Raw genomic sequence first — 17,245 nt, 5'->3', positions numbered from 1 at the left:
GGACCTCGTCTTCTCCCTTCTCAGGGTCCTCTGTGCAATTTTTCTAGCCTGGAGGTCCTCAGACTGTGGCCCACAAATGAGCTTGAGTCAGGCAGCCTGCAGCGTGTCTGTCGATTTGTGATTGAAGGTGGGAGATGGCACATCCGTTGCCCTAGATACTCACATCGATTTTTAGTTATATCTTTTTTTGCTGCAATTATATTTATTGGCATTAATCTGAGAAATGTTCCCTCCTCCCAAAATGAGGAAAAAACTGAGCAGACGTTTTCTAAGCAAGGATCTCTTTCACCACATAAGTTTTATTTTGCAGCCCAACCAGAACGAAAGAGAGGAATATTCCCTCCCCCGACTGGACTTTCAAGACTAGCTCAATGTTCGCCACTTGAAGTCTTTTATTCCATTCTAATTAGCACGCCATATGATTCACTGCCTCTCTTTTTCATGTCCTTACCCTCATAAAAACCTTATGAAGTACAGAAGTGTATGTAATTATCCCTGCACTGTGTCAGCCCCACATCAAATTGTTTTTGTCTAAATTTTTGTTCACTTGGAATTTCTCTTTCAGGGAAGAAGAAGAAAATAAGATCACGACATCCATATTTGGGGTTTCATCTCAATGTTGTGACAGTTCGCCAGAAACAGAATTGCATGAGCCAAGCATGAGTTGCTCAACAAAAGGTTCTGTATCACATTCAGTCATTTATCATGTGGCCAAGCATGAGTGGCACCAGAGATGGGGGAGAAGTGCCCCCCAAACAAGGAGCACCCCCTACTTTCTCTCCTCCATTGCTGGACTCCTGTCTTTAACATATACTGCCATTTTTCTTTCAGAGAGTTTAATATGTGGGACACAACTTCCCCAGCTAGAAATATACTTTGCCCCTTCTGTGAGTCCCCAGAATTTATTTATTTTCTGGTGTCACCAGAAACAATCAACAAAATGGTTCATCAGGACATTCAGACTAGACCAGAGGAAGGTATTCTTCCTACACCCCATAATTAACGTATGTATTTTGCTATGTTTTTCTATGAATCTGGTGATGGCTTAGATGGATATATATCCATCTAAGCCATCACCGGATCACAGAAAAAAAGGGGTGTGTGAGGGACATTAGGAATGCAAATAATTCAGTGGTATGTAAATGCATTCTTGGAGGATAATCATTGGCTATTAACCAGGATAAGTAAATGGAACTTCCTTATACAGTCATTATACCTGAGAATATGAAATGCTGAAAGAGAGACAGCTAAGAAAACTGCTACCACAAGGTCTGCATGTGAGCATTGAGAGGCTTCTGACTGGCTGCTTGGCTGACCCTTTAAATCCCCCCCTCCACCCAGGAATAACAAAGTCAACAATTAAACACAAGGTGGACCAACAAACTCACAAGTGGAAGACTATACCCCACAAGTTGTAGGGGGGGATAAATAAAAAAATGTCCATATCAGGCATTTGAACTTAGGGATCCCCAAAACACTAAACCCTTCGGCATGACATTTTGGTTCCCGGGTGTGAGGTGTCTGAGGAATGTCCCTGACATATTTAGCATGGAGAGATACAGTTGTCTATATTTACAATGGACACGTTCCATACAGCATTGGAGTCTAGTGCTGTTGCCTATATGCCAGTCTCTCAGCCATGGCTAAATGCCCCAGCCATCACGTCCAATTCTTAAGAGCAATGATAGTTTTTTGAATTGGGACATGAGTGCGTTTCATTCCCAGTTGAACAGTGTGTATGTACTATCATGGAACCAAGACTGAGGACTATTCCACAGAGGGCCACATTTTTTGAATTCAGAAACTTGGCAACAGAAAGAAACAATTACATAACAATATACACTGCATTGAAATGAATCTACAATCCTACTTTGTAATGTTTTCTTTTTGGGGATAATTTCTTTCTCAGTCCTCTGACTGAACTATTTCCAAATCTTCTCTCTAATGCAACATCATTTTGGGGGCGGGGGCGGGGACAATAGATTGCTTCTATTGTTTGACTTACTTTGAATCAGGCACTGGAATGCACAAGCTATTTTTCAGCGTTTTGCAATTTCCAGCAGTCAACAGGAGTCCAACAACATCCCCCTTCCCAAATATTTAACAGTGCCAGTGCTGGAAACATTGTCGGATCCAGCTTAGTAACCTTTTTTTTTACTTCCTGGAAAATTAACTCCCTGTATTTAAATATCTTGTCTCAGTGCCAACACTGGTCAAAGGTAATCACAGCCCCTCCAACACTGTTTGTTCCCCTACAACTGTTAGAACCTCTGAGGTGACATTTGGCCAGGTGTCAATGGTCAGGTGCCATTTAAGCACTAAATGGTCCCTTGATCATCTCTAGCAGTTCTTGTGTTCTTGCCCATTGAACACCAGATCCCCATAACTGACATACACAAATCCAATTCTTGGAGTGATTTTGAGGATTGCAGGAAAGTATCCAAAACAACCACAATGGACAGTTTGACTTTTATCCACTCCTCATTTTTTTCAGCTCATGCTTCACCTTTTCACACTACCTTCTCATGATCCTCACAATAACAAACAATGGCTAAATAATTTGTTTCCAGGAGAAGGCAAGGTGAAAGCACTTATAGCTACAAAAAATCCATGGCTACCACTTGTCAGAGCATTGCCATTTCTTTCTTCCCCCCTTTTGTTTGAAGACATCACACTTTCCTTTATGACTGTTCCCTCTCGCTTCCTCGAAGAATAGCTGCATACCTGTTTATCTATATAAAAATCTACACTGACAGCCCAAGGCATCAGCAAACACTCCAGCGTCGCTCGGCAGCAATAGAAAGCTGGTGGGCCAGCTGGTTTCTTTATAGCTTTTCATGAGAAAGGGCTTCTACTGGGTGAGGTTCCCTTTAGATGTTACACCAACTCAGTACCATCAGAAGATAAAAAGAGCCTGGTTGGATCAGACCAAAAGTCTATCTCAGGAGCAGAGAATCTCAGGCCCAAGAGCTGAATGCGGCCCTCCAGGGCTCTCTTTTCTGGCCCCTGGAACACTCCCAGGCTATGTGTCCCTAGCTCTGCTGCACACCCTGAGTGTGTTTGCCTGGCTGGCATGCATTCTTGAACTTTGATCATGCTTCTTGCTTGTCCGGACAGAGGATTCAAAGCATGTCACCTCAATTGACTTGGACTTTCTGATGTTTAATAAAGAAAGGCAGGAGGAAATCCTAGAATAACAAGCACTTCCGTACATTAGGGAGGAAACCAACTTGGTTTCGAATGCTTTTCAAACTACTCTTTCTTACTCAGCTTGGGTGGACCTATTTTGTGCAGAGACCTCACACAATGTGTATAATTCATTTTGTTCAGCCAAGTATTGACCTCTCACATCTGAGAGCTGGAGTGTGATATACACATTAAGGCCACAGTCACACCATGTATATTTAAAGCACTCTGATATCATTTAACAGTAATAGTTCCCCCCAGGAATTCTGAGAGCTGAAGTTTATGAAGGATGCCATTCTGAGATTCCCAGCAACTCGTATTCAGAAGCATGATGCTTCTGTCAATGGATATAGAGCACAGTAGCTATTCATAGCCTTGTCCTCCATGAATTTGTCCAATCCTTTTCTAAAGCTATCCAAGTTGGTGGCCATCACTGCCAGTTGAGTTACTTTCTCAGAATTGAAACAATGTCAGTAGCCTCATGCCATGTATTATTATAATTATTTTTGTTGTTATTGTGATACACACCTGTCCTGCCTTCCTGTCAGGGAAAATGCCCAAAGCACAAAACAAAACACACCAATAAAACATATAAAGGATACCATAAAATTAGTAATAAACAACAAGCATAAACGCAAGTACCCATTTTTATGCTGCAGATGGGAGATTTCACATCTGACTGATCTCCCACAAAAAATATCTCAGTGCACAAAGGTAACTAGAATGCCTGGCAAGAGAGCCTCATCTAGAGTCCTTGTTCCTGACACTTTTCGATCTGCAAGGAAGATTTCTTTTGGGGAAAAGCTTTCAACATGAACAATCTCTGCACTCGCAGCCCTGAAGGTCATTCCATGCAATTCTGCTACACATGCAAATAAGCTCTCATTCATTAGCGTTAACCAACTCACCCGAGCAATCAACTCCCCCACCATGCCAGTCCAGCTTCCATTAGCCTCGGGGACGCCGTACACTCCGTCACCGACCAACTGGATCTTGTAGTTGAAGTGCAGGATCGCGGCCAGTTCTGTCAGCATGTCCATGCAGAAGCCTTCATATTGGTCATTCCCTTCCAGCTCTTGGTGGTTTCCCTTGAGCATTAAGTAAGGGTTTTCCTGCATCGAAACTGGGCAGCTGTCATTCCCATCTTAGTCATGGAGTTGCAACAGCACTAGATTTAGCACAAATCGGAAAGCAGGGGCGGGTGATGTGATGGACTCCCCTGGGAATCACCAGGAAGGAAACAGTCTCTGGGAAAAGATTCTCCAGACTCTCTCCTCTTCCTTTCAAGCTCATCTGGGATGCAGCAATGGCAAACTAGATCCAAACTGGGAGATTCCTCACCCCCCTCCAGTCCCTCATGATTGGTGGACTGAAAACTATTTCATTCTGTTTAAGTGCCATCTATATCAGAAAATGGATTAGTAAGGGAAGCTTTGTCCCATTCCATCCACCAGTTTATTAACTTGGCAAGTATAGGGTGGAAGCCAGATGTGGCCTGTGGGCTGCCAGTTCCCTGAGTACAGTCTACTGGGAAGACAGTAGCTTTCTTCAACCAGGTGCCCTCAAGATGTTTTAGATGAGAACTCCCATTATCCTTGTCCATTGACCATCCTGGTTGGAACTGATGGGAGCTAGAGCCCAAAACATCTGGAGGGAATCAAGTTGGCATAGCCATCCCTGGAGTCTACTAACTGGAAAATATTCAGTTAGAGCACAAAATCTCTCTGAGTCTGGGGCTGAGAAGAATATGGACAAATTATATACCATAGATGGAGACTTCAAGTATTCCAGGAGATGAAGAATAGCTTAAGAAAACTAGAAAGCATTTGGCCATGGAGGAAGATGAGCAATGCAAGGAGTTATGAAAAGGAGCCTCTGCAAATATATGCCTAGGTGACTCAAACTGTACCCATCTTAACCACCACAATAAGTTTTACATATACTGAGAAGGTGAACTACCCTCTCCATAGCCCAACTAGGTCTATAAGCAAAATGGCATGTGGAGAGAGGAATTTAAAATTGTGACGCATGCTCTCATTCTAACCATCTCCCCAGCCACTTCTGAACCCATCAAATATAGTTTCCATGTGATGTGTACCAATGTGAGTTTAATTGAGATGTCATAAATGATTGTTGGTGCTGTAGTTGGTGGTTTGACCATCTGTTTCTTCAGGGACTCAGCGTGCAATTATTTTCATGGAATGGATGGGCATGTGGAATGGGAGGTTTGTATCTGGAGGTTGCCCCTGAGATGCCAGAGCAGAAAAGGAGGTCACCAAGACCCTCCACGCTTACCAGGATAGTGGTGACAATGAGCGTGGTGTTGAACAGGCTCTCTGACACATTGGAAGAGAAGATCTGGTTATCCATGGTAAGGCCTTTGGTAACATGCCAGTGACCGATCTGCAGGAAAGAACAGCAGAGACATTGACAGTGGGAATTGCTGCCATATACTGACTGACAACAACTGGGCCACACCAAAATCATGTCAGAGAGAGAGAGAGAGAGAGAGAGAGAGAGAGAGAGAGAGAGAGAGATGAAGTGCCCTTTGGCAAACCCAATGGGGATCTGGGGAGGGGGTGAGCTAGTCTTGTCATGGGCTTGATTCCAAGGGGTCCACAGTAGAAGGAAGTGATGCTTAAAAACTCTTTATGAGCAGGATGCTGCATAATGTCTGGGAGGCAAGTGACTTCAGGGCGAAAGTCCCCACAGACTAGAGATTGACACTATTAGTTCATCCACTGAGAGCCACTCTAGCAGATTATCTCAACATGAAAACAAATATATATTCATTCCCTCCACTGCTCTGTTGCACCCTAGTGAAATGCTTTGAAGCAAAAGCACATTCTCTATGGTGCTCTTATCCACTAATGACCCTGATCTCTCATCCTCTATTGTTGCTGCCTCAAGATTAATTAACCCTTTCCAAATGACACCGTTCAAGCTAATCAACCCAACTATCCAACAAGGAGTATAATCTGCCCCATCTAAGCTTCCATGCTATTCTTATTAAAACTAATTTACACTCTCCAGCAACAATGGAATGGGGCCATAAATCCTTCCTGACACACTGGAAGTCTAGCTCTCCCTTTTGTGCAGCAGAAATATCACAAGATCAAGGAGATATTTGGGGTCCTGAGCTCCCAGCTTTTCCAGCCTGGATGGGAGGCACTCATTTTCAAGATGGATTTTTCTCCTACTGTGAATGCTGACCCTGCCTTCCGGCTGACTCAACTTTTTGGCAGGTCCCTAAGTAAGTACTATAGTCAATCCAGGTAAACTGCTGAAGGGCTGAATTTGCTAGAGCAAGACAAAATGCAGCTCAGCTCTTCTGCAAGTTTTGGTTGTGAGGTATGATAACTTTATTAAATCTTTGCCCCTGTATATCTCAGATCTAAGGTCTTCCAAGAAACTGGAAGCACATGAAGTGGAGGTTACAACTTCCATTGCCCACAGGTCTTTTTTTTAAACACTTCTTGTGTCCTGGAAACTGACCTCCAATTATCTTGATGGATTTATGCTTCTGACACAATACACACAGATACTGGTAAAATGAGTTGTTTATGTCCCGTCCATGTTTTAGGTGCTCAAAAATCCATGCCTTAATAATCAGATGTTGGGTAAGTTTGGAGTTTCCAAACTACTGCACAGGTTTTTGTAAGAGTTGATGGAGAGGACTCTGGATCCTTGTTCCCCCACCTACCCAGAGAAATGCTGTTAACCCATCATCTTACAAGGACTGCCAATTATATATATACACCGTGGCCTACCAGATGTTGGTAAAACATGAGACTTTTAATCTCAGGGTCATGGGTTTGAGCCCCACGTTGGCCAGAAGATTCCTGCAGTGCAGGCAGTTGGTCTAGATGGCCCTTGTGGTTCCTTCCAGTTCTATGATTCTATGTCTGTAGGAAACCCTCAAGCAGGATTTGAGCACAAGAACTCTTAAGATTTAGTGTCAGGAGTATAACGTATTCCTGGACACAGCAGAGTTAACCGCAGATTTTTCTGGAAGCTTCTGACTGTTGTGTAATTAACTGGACAGCACAACGCAGGAACTCAGCAACTCCTTGGATAACTATATACAGTATTTATTGAAGCAACTAGTATCCATAAGTTACTATGTACAGACTTTACAAAATAAAAGAAACAAAACATAAAATCTTTCCTCTCTGTCTCTCTCTCTACACTGACCACTTACTCCAGCACCAACCTAACACTAACACATCACACAAGCTCTCACACAGAGCTCACTCTTTAGGGACTCATTGACCAATCACAGGTCGTTGCTAAGGGTCTAGAGAGAGAGCAGATCTGGGCTTTCTGCCAACTGGTAATTGCTTGAAGATAGACAGCTGAATTTCTGCACGTAGGCAATTTGAAATCTCTAACAAGAACACCCTCCCCTCCTGTGGTTTCCACTAATTGGCTTTTGGAAGCTTTACTGACTCTGAATGTAGAGGCAGAGGATAGCCATTATGGCTAGTAGCCATCCCTAGCCTTCTCCTCCATGAACTGGTCTCTCTCTCTCTCTCTCTTTTAAAGCCACCCAAGTTGGTGGCCACCCCTACCTCCTAAGGGAGCAAGTTCCATAGTTTAACTCTATGCACTGTGTGAAGAAGGACTTTCTTTTATCAGTCCTGAATTTTCCAGTGTTCAGTTTCATTGGATGTCCACAAGCTCTAGTGTTAGGAGAGAGGGGGGGACTCTTTCTGGCCACTTTCTCCATGCCATGCATAATTTTATAAATGTCTATCATGTCACCTCTGACTTGCTTTTTCTCTAAACTCAAAAGTCCCAAATGCCGCAAGCTTTCTTCGGAGCAGAGCTGCTCCATCCTCTTGATAACCTGTCGTTTAGCACTCCTCTGAAAGTATGCTAACTCATTAAAGCCTCATCACCCCCTTGTGGGATGGCGAGGGCTTGCATTCCCTGGCAGATGGAGAAAGGACCTACCCCTGGGACACAACCGTTGGAGCAATAAAAGAATAGATCACAAGTGGTCCTGGCATCTCTTCAAAACTAGAAACTTGTCCTGCACCAACTGATTGGCTGGTGCAAATCTCCTGACACAAATGCTCTTTAGCTGCTTGAAATCCCACTTCACTTTAATGCAATAATCAGTATAAGTGGAATTTAAACTGGTTTAAGTGAGCATGTAACAGAAGTGTGGTTTGGTATAACTAGATTGGTATTGGCTACATGGGAGCAACATTTTCAGATAAAGTCTTAAACCCACCCACCCACCCTTTTAAAAAAGAATAATAATAATAATACTTGTCTAGGTGTTTAGTGAACAGACATGGTGAATGGATGTAGGTCAGTGGTAGAACATCTATTTTGCATCTCCAGGTAGGACTGGGAATTTTCCCTGCCTGAAACCCTGGTGAGCTGCTGCCAGGAAGTGCAGCCAGTACTGAACTAGATGGACCAATGGTCTGAACTCAGTAGAAGACAGCTCCCTGTGTTCCTATGTGAGTCCTTAGATGGCTTCTTGTTTTTGGCCTCATAGGCTTCTTTCTCTGCTGTTTTATCCAGATGTTTTATTGACTGTTCTTTTTTAAGCAATTCTTCTAATTGCTGTTATTAATGTGGTTCACTGCAAGACTTCTTGGACATTTTAAAATATAACGAGGGGCTAATAATGAGCAGCCTGGCCACCCAGCTAAGTGAACATTTGCCCAGCTCAGAGCCCATGCTCCTAACCACTATGCTCCACCAACTCTTCTCCTTGATAGTGATTGCCGACGCTCTCCATAGCACATCATCCATTCCTCCAAGAGCAGCTGTTTAGTATCAGATAAACTTTAATTCTGACAACTCTCTAAGTCGGTAATTTCTTCCTTCCCTGCTGGCATGCGGAAACTAATTGGCCGCTGTCAGTGCTGCCTCTGATGCAGGAGTGGATGTGACCCTTGCCTGTGTGATGGTGCCAAGGCTAAGTACATCAATGTGTCAAGGTTATTCTGCCCCACACTGTGCTTACACTGACTTGGAGATGACTCTCTTGATGGCATGGTAATGGCACTAATTGGCTCCCACAGTCCTCTGTGCCTGAAGTGGGATACAACAGAGAACAAGAACACACCACATTGGCTCTCTCAGATGGTTGGGATATGGAGCAGGTTGCATATTACCGTCACTACATGAAAAGCTCCCCACCCCCAACTACTGAAAAGTTTGGGGCTGCTCCATCAATAGGTAGAGAGAGCTGCAGGGGATAAAAAGCTTACACGCTGTAAAAGAGGAGACACCACTTGATGTTCCCGACTGTTTTCCAACAAATGTTTATCTCGCCTGGCTAATTTTCTGTATTCCTAAGGAGAGTTAGCTGTTAAAGGAGCACTGAGGCCCAACAGGTTTTAACAGTAATCAGAATGTGCACTGTGGACGACAAAGGTGTGTTGTTAACACAATGAGACAAATGTCAGTTAAACCTGACCACAATTTTGTTGGTTACAGCAGATCAGAGTTTGGTGCTGCATTGGGCAAGGATCCTGCTCTAGGGAAGCTCACTTGCTGGTTGGTATCTCTCCTAGTCTGGCTGCCAGGCAATCTGGAGGGAGTTGCCAGGCAGTTAGAACCACCATGGCACAGGTTGTTCCTGTGGGTCCCACCAGCGGCCTGGTTGTGTGGCAGCTGGCTCCCTTTTCTCAAGCTGAAGCTGAGGCCTTAGAACACAGCACTGGAGAAGGAGAGGGGATGTTAATAATTTCCCCCATGCAGTTGTAATTGCTCTCCTTCCCTTAAAGCTACTGCATGCCCTATAAAGCAAAATGAGTACCTGGATGTTTTGCCCTAATGGGCAAATAGCAGTTTCACAGGATTTGCATCAGGAAAAGTGTGTGTGTTGTGCATGTAAGGGTTAAACCCTCTTTTCTCCATGCTGCAGTGTTGGCTGGATTTGGACCTGACCTGTAGCTGCCACTAAACTTTTGCAAAGACAGCAGGAGATCCTATCATGGATTTCCAGCTGTCATCTCTATCTTGGCCCTGAGAAGAGAGATAAGGAGGGAGGTTTCCAGCTACTTCACGAGTCAATGGTGGTCGCTCCTCCATGGAGGGCAGCGAGGAGGTCCAGGCAGGGGAAAGACAGGATTTATGAGGCAAAATCCTGGCAATGTTCCCCAGTGGGGTCTGGGGAGCTCACTGCATCCCTCTGTGCAATGGAAGCCCGTGTCTTTCAAACTGAAAGGCAGAGAACAGGATCCTGGACTAGATTGGTCTGATCCAGCAGGGCTATTATCTTCTTAGATGCTAACCTTAAGATTGCAATTCATTCATTTCATGAATTTGGAAAATGTGCACACCCTTTCCATCAAATGTTCTCCTATGTGACTGATGTTGCTCAAGAATGCTAAGAACCAAAAAAAAATCAGTGCAGTTTCTTAGGGAAGCTTTTAATGTTTAATATATTATTGCATTTTAATATTCTGTTGGAAGCCGCCCGGAGTGGCTGGGGAAACCCAGCCAGATGGGCGGGGTATAAATAAATAAATAAATAAATAAATAAATAAATAAATAAAATCAGGGGTTAAAATCCCTGAAGTTTTGAAAAGTTCAGTCTGCCATCTTGATTCAAAATGGTGCCCCATTATATCCAAACACAGATGAAAACATGCTCTTGGGAACCACAATGCCAAATTTGGTTACAATATCTTAAGAGGTGTCCAAATGCACAGCGAGCACAACTTTCCAAAATACATACTAGATTATTAGAGCAACAGAATGATGCATGGCTATCTAGTAATGGTGGTTATTATGCACCCTCCACATTCAGAGGTGGTATGCCACTGCGTCGCAGCAGCTGGGAGCCACAACAGAAGAGGGCTCTTGGCTTCATGCACTGTTCATTGCCTTCCCAGTGGCATCTGGTTAGCCACCATGGGAAGCAAGATTAGGAACCAGATAGACTGTTGTTCTGACCCAGAAGGACTCTCATTATGTTCTGAAAAGACGCCCCAACAGCCCTTGTTCCTATGACTGCTGGCAGAGCAAAATGCCACTCCTCTCACTTCTGTAGTCTCAAAGAAACTAGCATTTTGAGCAGAGTTTTTTCAGGCAGATAGCTGGGGAAGAAAGCACATAAGCCATCCATAGCCTTTGTTAAGTACAGCCCCGTAAGGTTCTGATGACAGCTCTTTCCCCCCATCAAAGCTCCCAGCTGCCTCACAGCACAGCCCTCCACACGCCACCCTGACTAATGATTTGATAGCAAGAAGGGCTCCATGTGCCCGCTTCTCCCAGCTAGGGTTGATACCAAGGAGAGATGACATCCTAAGTCCTCCATGCCCTCTAGACACCAAAGCAACATCTTCGATCTTCCGAGCCTGGAAGTAATTCTGTGAACTGGCAGCCTTGAATATGCATGGATGGGGTGACTCAAAACAGGATGGCTATTTTGCCTGAAATGAAGGTAAATTTGCTTTGTGCTCATGACACATTTATCATGATGGCTCCATCTCCTTCCCCAAAGGGGAAAAAGGCAATTATCATTCACTTCTGGATATCTTTGTCATTGCTAATGGGGGTGGGGGGGAAAAGAAGCTGTTTTGGCACAAGAGACGGCAAGGCAACCAGGCAAGTGCCTTATTGTCGGTCCAAAGAGAAGGGATTAGAGTCATGTGCAAAAATACTGATATTTATGTGGCTGCAAAAAGATGGCAGCAAGCCTCAATCCACCCACATATACATTTCCAGCACCAGGGTTCAGAAAAGGATCTTACAAACTTGGCCCTGTTCAATTCCCAGGTGCACCTTGTTGCAAACAGAGGGACTATCTCGTGTGGCTGGACAGTTTACTCCTAAATATGCTCAAATAGTTTGGACTAAATGAAAATTGTGTTGGGACCTACTATGTTAATATATTAAATATTAAATCACTTAATGGTGTGGGCTCCTTTGGCCAATAGCACCACAGAGGATGATGAAAAGCCTTAAGCACTGCTAATTTGCTTGCTGGTTGAGATCTGCATCAGTTTCAAGGTTCACGGAATTTTCTATCAAAGCTGATGAGCAGGAAACCCAGGCAACTTAGGGAGAGCCAGAGAGATAACCCATTGGGGGCAGAACAGGGTCTGCCAATTTCTGGAGAAGGTAGAAGTGGTGTTTTGAACAACAGCAGCCAGCTAATTTGGCTCCTGGGAAACAGACACCAGTTTCTCTTGTGACAGGCTGGAATGGGTTTAGCCAAATAGTTCCTAATTACATCTACTTTAAAATAATAACAACATTGAAATTTCTCCCAGGGCTCACTCCAAAGGAGAAAAAGGAGGGATAATCAGCAGTGCTGTGGTCCATAAATTAAGATTGCTGTGAAGTTTTGACTCAAGGGTGGGGAAGAGAGACTTTTTAACTCCTACAGAATTTACAGGTGCTTTTCTGCATAGTACTGAAGCATCGCCAACACAATTGAAGCCTCCATTGGACATAATTTTTATAGTGGGTTGTCACATCCTCCAGTTTGGCTTTGGCAAAGCCCTTCAGCTCACTATTCCTTGCTTTTTAAAAGACATTTTAAGTCCTGTTTACATCTGAACTTGTTGGTTTGTATTATATGGCTTTTTGACATCCAATGCCCTTTTAAAATGTGTTTGGGGGGGGTGTTATTGGATTGTTTTTGTTTTGATTGTGTATTTTGTGTTTTTTATATTGTGAGTTGCCCTGAGACCTGTGGGTACAGGGTGGTATACAAATTTAACAAAAAATTAAATAAAAATTAACAGATTGCATGTTTCAGTGCTAGTCTGTTTTGTGTGTGTTGTCTCCAAATACAGAAGAAACAGTAAGTTAATTAAAATGGTAGGTTGGAGCCTTGTCCCTGATATGCAGGTTTTCAATGAGTAGGAGGTTCTTGGTAGGAAACCATTAAACCATTTGACACACACACCCCCAGCAGATTTTTTGAGAGGTGTTCTGAACCAGATCATAGGGTGTTGGTTTGGACATGGTTCCAATTCTCCAGCTCTGCCATGGGTTTATTTGCTAGTCCAGTATGTCTCCCCAAATTGTTTTAATCCTGTGGGGGAAAGGATGTTGGCACTGATCTGTGACAAGGCCTTTTCAGTGGTGGCTCCCCAGTTGTAGAATGGCTGTCCCCATCATTATTAACTTTCAGGAGGAATTTTCAAACATCCCTGTTTACCCAGGTGTTTGGTGGCTGAAGATCCGTGGATGGTAGTATATTTTAAATTGTAATTGTTTTTAGAATGTTTTCATCTGCAACTGCTTTGAGGTTTTCAATTGTAAATTGTTTTTAGATTTTTTTTAATCTGTCCTGGAATGTTTTTGCTTTGCTTTTTGTTTTTAAATTTTATATTGGTTTGCTGCCCTGGGCTCCTTGAGGAGGAAGGGCAGAATATAAATTCATTCAATCAATCAATCAATCAATTATTAATACTATTTACAGCTTTGTTCAGTGGGGCCCTTCCTGTGTGCTTAAAGCCAAATCTAACACATGATGCAGCAGATGCACACAATTGGCTAGTCATGGCCTGGAGGGAGTGCACTATGTACAGACTTGTCTGCAGCCACCCATTGTTATTGTTGTTGTTCTTCAGTCATTCAGTCGTGTCCAACTCTTCGTGACCCCATGGATCAAAGCACGCCAGGCACCCCTATCCTCCACTGCCTCCTGCAGTTTGGCCAAACTCATGCCAGTCGCTTCGAGAACACTGTCCAATCATCTCATCCATATGGGCAGCCACCCATATGTTTGTGCAAATAAGCAACTAGGTGACATTTGCCAAATTTCTTCCCAACCCAATAGCACATGCAGCAAAGCTGTCAAGAGACAGCTTCAAGCCACCAGGCAGCAGCTTTCAGCACCATGGATAGCTCTCCCATCCACTCCACATTTAAGATTATGTGCTGAGAATAGCGCTGCCATGTATATTTGTTCACTTTATGTTCTGCTCCATAGTAAGACTGTCTTAATGGTCATTTACAGATTTACAGACCTTCATGGTGTAGATGGCTTTTTAAAGAAAGGGTTATTAGTTGTAGTCTCTATCATTTCTTCCTTGAACCCATTTATTCTGTTAAGGAAGAAATGATAAAGACTCCAACTAACAACCCTTTATTTAAAATCCATCTACAGCATGAAGGTCAGCAGGGAGCATATCATACACACCTTCTTGGGCAAGGAGGTCCACAATTGTTGTACCATCACCATGAAGGCTCTGTGTTTTTAGAGCCACCTGCCATGGTTCGGGGTGTGGCACATGCAAAATAGATCCCTTGGATGATCCTAACATGGCAGGAGGAGAATAAAGTAAGACGAAGGAACTGGGTTTGTGCTGTGTGACTTCTCCGTGTTATTTTAGAAGATCTCAGCCGCAAATGTTGTTCCCTGCCTCAGTACCTCCTTTCTTCTTGCCTCACTATTCTCGCTCCTCTATTATTTATCCGCTAACTGCATTATTTAACTCACAGTAACACATAACTGCATGGCAGAGAGCTCGTGTTTGCTCAGCACTTTGAATATGTAAAGCATTATAAGGTTGTTATTAATAATTTGATAGGCTCTAAAGGCATCCGGGCTACCATTTGAACAGAGAATGATGGGCTGCACTGAGATGCTGCCAAGGAAGGAAAGCCAAACAGATGGGAAGGCAGCCAACAGAAAGTGGCTGAAAGGCATTCTTATGAACCATGCTGCCCCCTTGTCGAAAACCTCCCTTTAGCATTGGTGTGGCTTGGCTACTAAAAAGGATGCTAGTTAATGGACTGTCAAGGCAAAAGGCAACTTTTTCCACTCGGAATGCCAACTCACAGCTACAGCAGGAGGAGGCTGTGAATCAGGTTTGTCCAAGATGGGCAGCAAGGAATTATGAAAACAACAGATTTTGACTCTTGAGTTGTCTAACAAAGTTGCAAAGAGAAAGCACTTTTAAGGCTTCATGAAATTATAGAACTGTAGAGTTGGAAGGGGTCACAAGGGTCATCTAGTCCAACCCCATGCAATGCAGGAATCATAGCTAAAGAATCTCCAACATGTGGTCATCCAACCTCTGTTTGAAAAGTGAAGGAGACTCCCCCACCTTCCAAGGTAGCCCAATCCACTGTCAAACAACTCTTAGCACCAGCAAGTTCTTCCAAAATGATGCAATATGGAATGTTATCTGTTAACTCTGTTCTATCCTGTTCCTACCCTTCACTTAGGATGTGGGTTAGGTTTTCCAAAACCGTCCGGTATGGTATAGAGACAGTGCTGTGTTTGCAAGGCTCTCCTCATTCTGGGCTTTGCCTGGTGATTGACATTAGGAAGTTTCTGGCCTGTAGGTCCACAGGCCCTGGCCCTCACTTCATGCACGCCAAAAGAGCCCGCTTATCAAGCTGGCAGCTCACAGAAGTTCCGAGAACGGTCCTCTGTGCCTGTGGCCATGACCCGTGGATTATGCTACCCATTCTTTCCACATTGGAGCAGCCACCATGGCTTCTGGGTGGTGTCTTCCTCCAGCCCAGATAAAGACCATGGGCTGTTGGTGCTCCTCTTCCCACAAGAGTTGTGCCCACCCTGGAATGGCCCCCAGTACTTATTACCCCCTGTCATGGCCTGTTTAAATCCCAGTTGGCTGTCCTGTGCTTATTGCAACTTTATCATGCCTTGGCCCCACCACTGTGCCTGGACCCGCAAACACAGAAGATCGTGAATAAGTTGCAATTTATGGCAAGCTGACAGGTATGGAGATTTCTTAGAGGAGGAATCTTAAACTGCACAATCCTAGGTTGGGGTGGGGTTGGGGGAGTAAAAAGAGTTTTCCCTAGAACAAGCCACTTTGCCTACATTCTGCTCAAAAGATCACGGAAGCTGCCGACAACTTTGCGCAATGGAGCAAATTCTGTAATTCCCTCCCCAAAGCCACTCTCTGAAAAGCAGCGCTTGTTAAGCTGGAAGGATAAAGAGCTTCTCGAAGAAAAGGAAACAAAGATGGATCAGCACTGCAGGCAGTCATATGCTGCTAATTCCACACACACACACACACACACACACACACACACACACACACACTGCTTATGTTACCACCACCGGGAGCTTTTCCTAGGCTATCAGGTTTTACTCCAAGCAAAAGACAAGAGACAGACAGACGGACGGACGGACGGACCCACTGAGAAAATCTTGCCTTTGCTTTCTTACTCTGGGTTTCCTTTTTTAAAATGGTCAAGCTTAACCCTGCTGACGAAGGAGATGCCCCTGCTCTAGGAATGTTCCTATGTGCCCATCTGGACAGCACTGCTGTGCTCCCAAAGATTAGGCATTGGAACTGCTACAATTCCAAAAGTTGCTCTGTGCTTTCGGAGTGGAGTGGCAAAGTCTATCACGGCTCTAAGATGGGATCTTGCTGAGGATTCATGCTCTCTGATCTTTATAAAGTCTCGTCTCATGTTCAGATAAGCAGTAAAGTCCTTTTTCTCCTCTAAACAATCTGTGTCTGCATTCACAGGGCTATTTCTATCATTTTCATGATGTTCCTCTGTTAATTTCCACATTATATTTGAGATGTCACATGATGTTAAAGCCACTATAGTGGAATATAGCACGAGTTTAGTGCTCATCTCACTGCTAATTGCAAACATTTTCTTTTTCTTTTTCTGGAAGCATATAACATGGAAATGAGCACTAAGCTTTCATTATATTCCACTACAATCCCAGAAGCTGCTTTTATGTCGTGTGAAAGTTCAAATATAACGCAGAGCTTAACAGCTAGGGAAACATCATGAAAATGGAATAAACTGTCATATGAATGCAGTCATAGTGGCCAAGAGTGTGAGCAGAGAAGTACATAATTCAAAAGTGATGAACTCATTCCATAACCACTTTTGATAGTCTTTTTACTTTTTAATTTGGTTGTGCATATATCCGCCTAGTCACCACTCCCCACCAAGACACCCTTTCCCCATGTTTTTTTTTACCTCGCACAAAACCTAACTACTTCCACAAACATATCAAGTCCTTTGTTTATCTGTTTATTGCAAATACATTTTACATTGCAATCCTAAACAAGTCGTATAAACTGCATATATTAGTATAGGACTGTGGCCTTAATCTCCCAATTTT

At 43.6% G+C, this 17,245-nt stretch overlaps 1 protein-coding gene across 1 annotated transcript in view; it reads right to left on the bottom strand.

The window, feature by feature from the left end:
• The window catches only part of GRIK4 (glutamate ionotropic receptor kainate type subunit 4), a 440,303-nt gene that overhangs the window by 69,851 nt on the left and 353,207 nt on the right, over positions 1-17,245 (bottom strand). The window contains exons 11-12 of the mRNA XM_033171758.1: positions 5,482-5,589; positions 4,095-4,298 (exon numbers count right to left, since the gene is read on the bottom strand). Of these exons, the coding sequence (XP_033027649.1) occupies positions 4,095-4,298; positions 5,482-5,589 (312 nt within the window). The remainder of the gene's footprint in view (positions 1-4,094; positions 4,299-5,481; positions 5,590-17,245) is intronic.

Source organism: Lacerta agilis, chromosome 15 (genome assembly GCF_009819535.1).
Source record: "Lacerta agilis isolate rLacAgi1 chromosome 15, rLacAgi1.pri, whole genome shotgun sequence".
In the NCBI taxonomy this organism is placed as follows: Eukaryota; Metazoa; Chordata; class Lepidosauria; order Squamata; family Lacertidae; genus Lacerta; species Lacerta agilis.
Note: the sequence above shows the minus strand (reverse complement) of the source record. Positions and strands in the feature narration are given on the sequence as shown.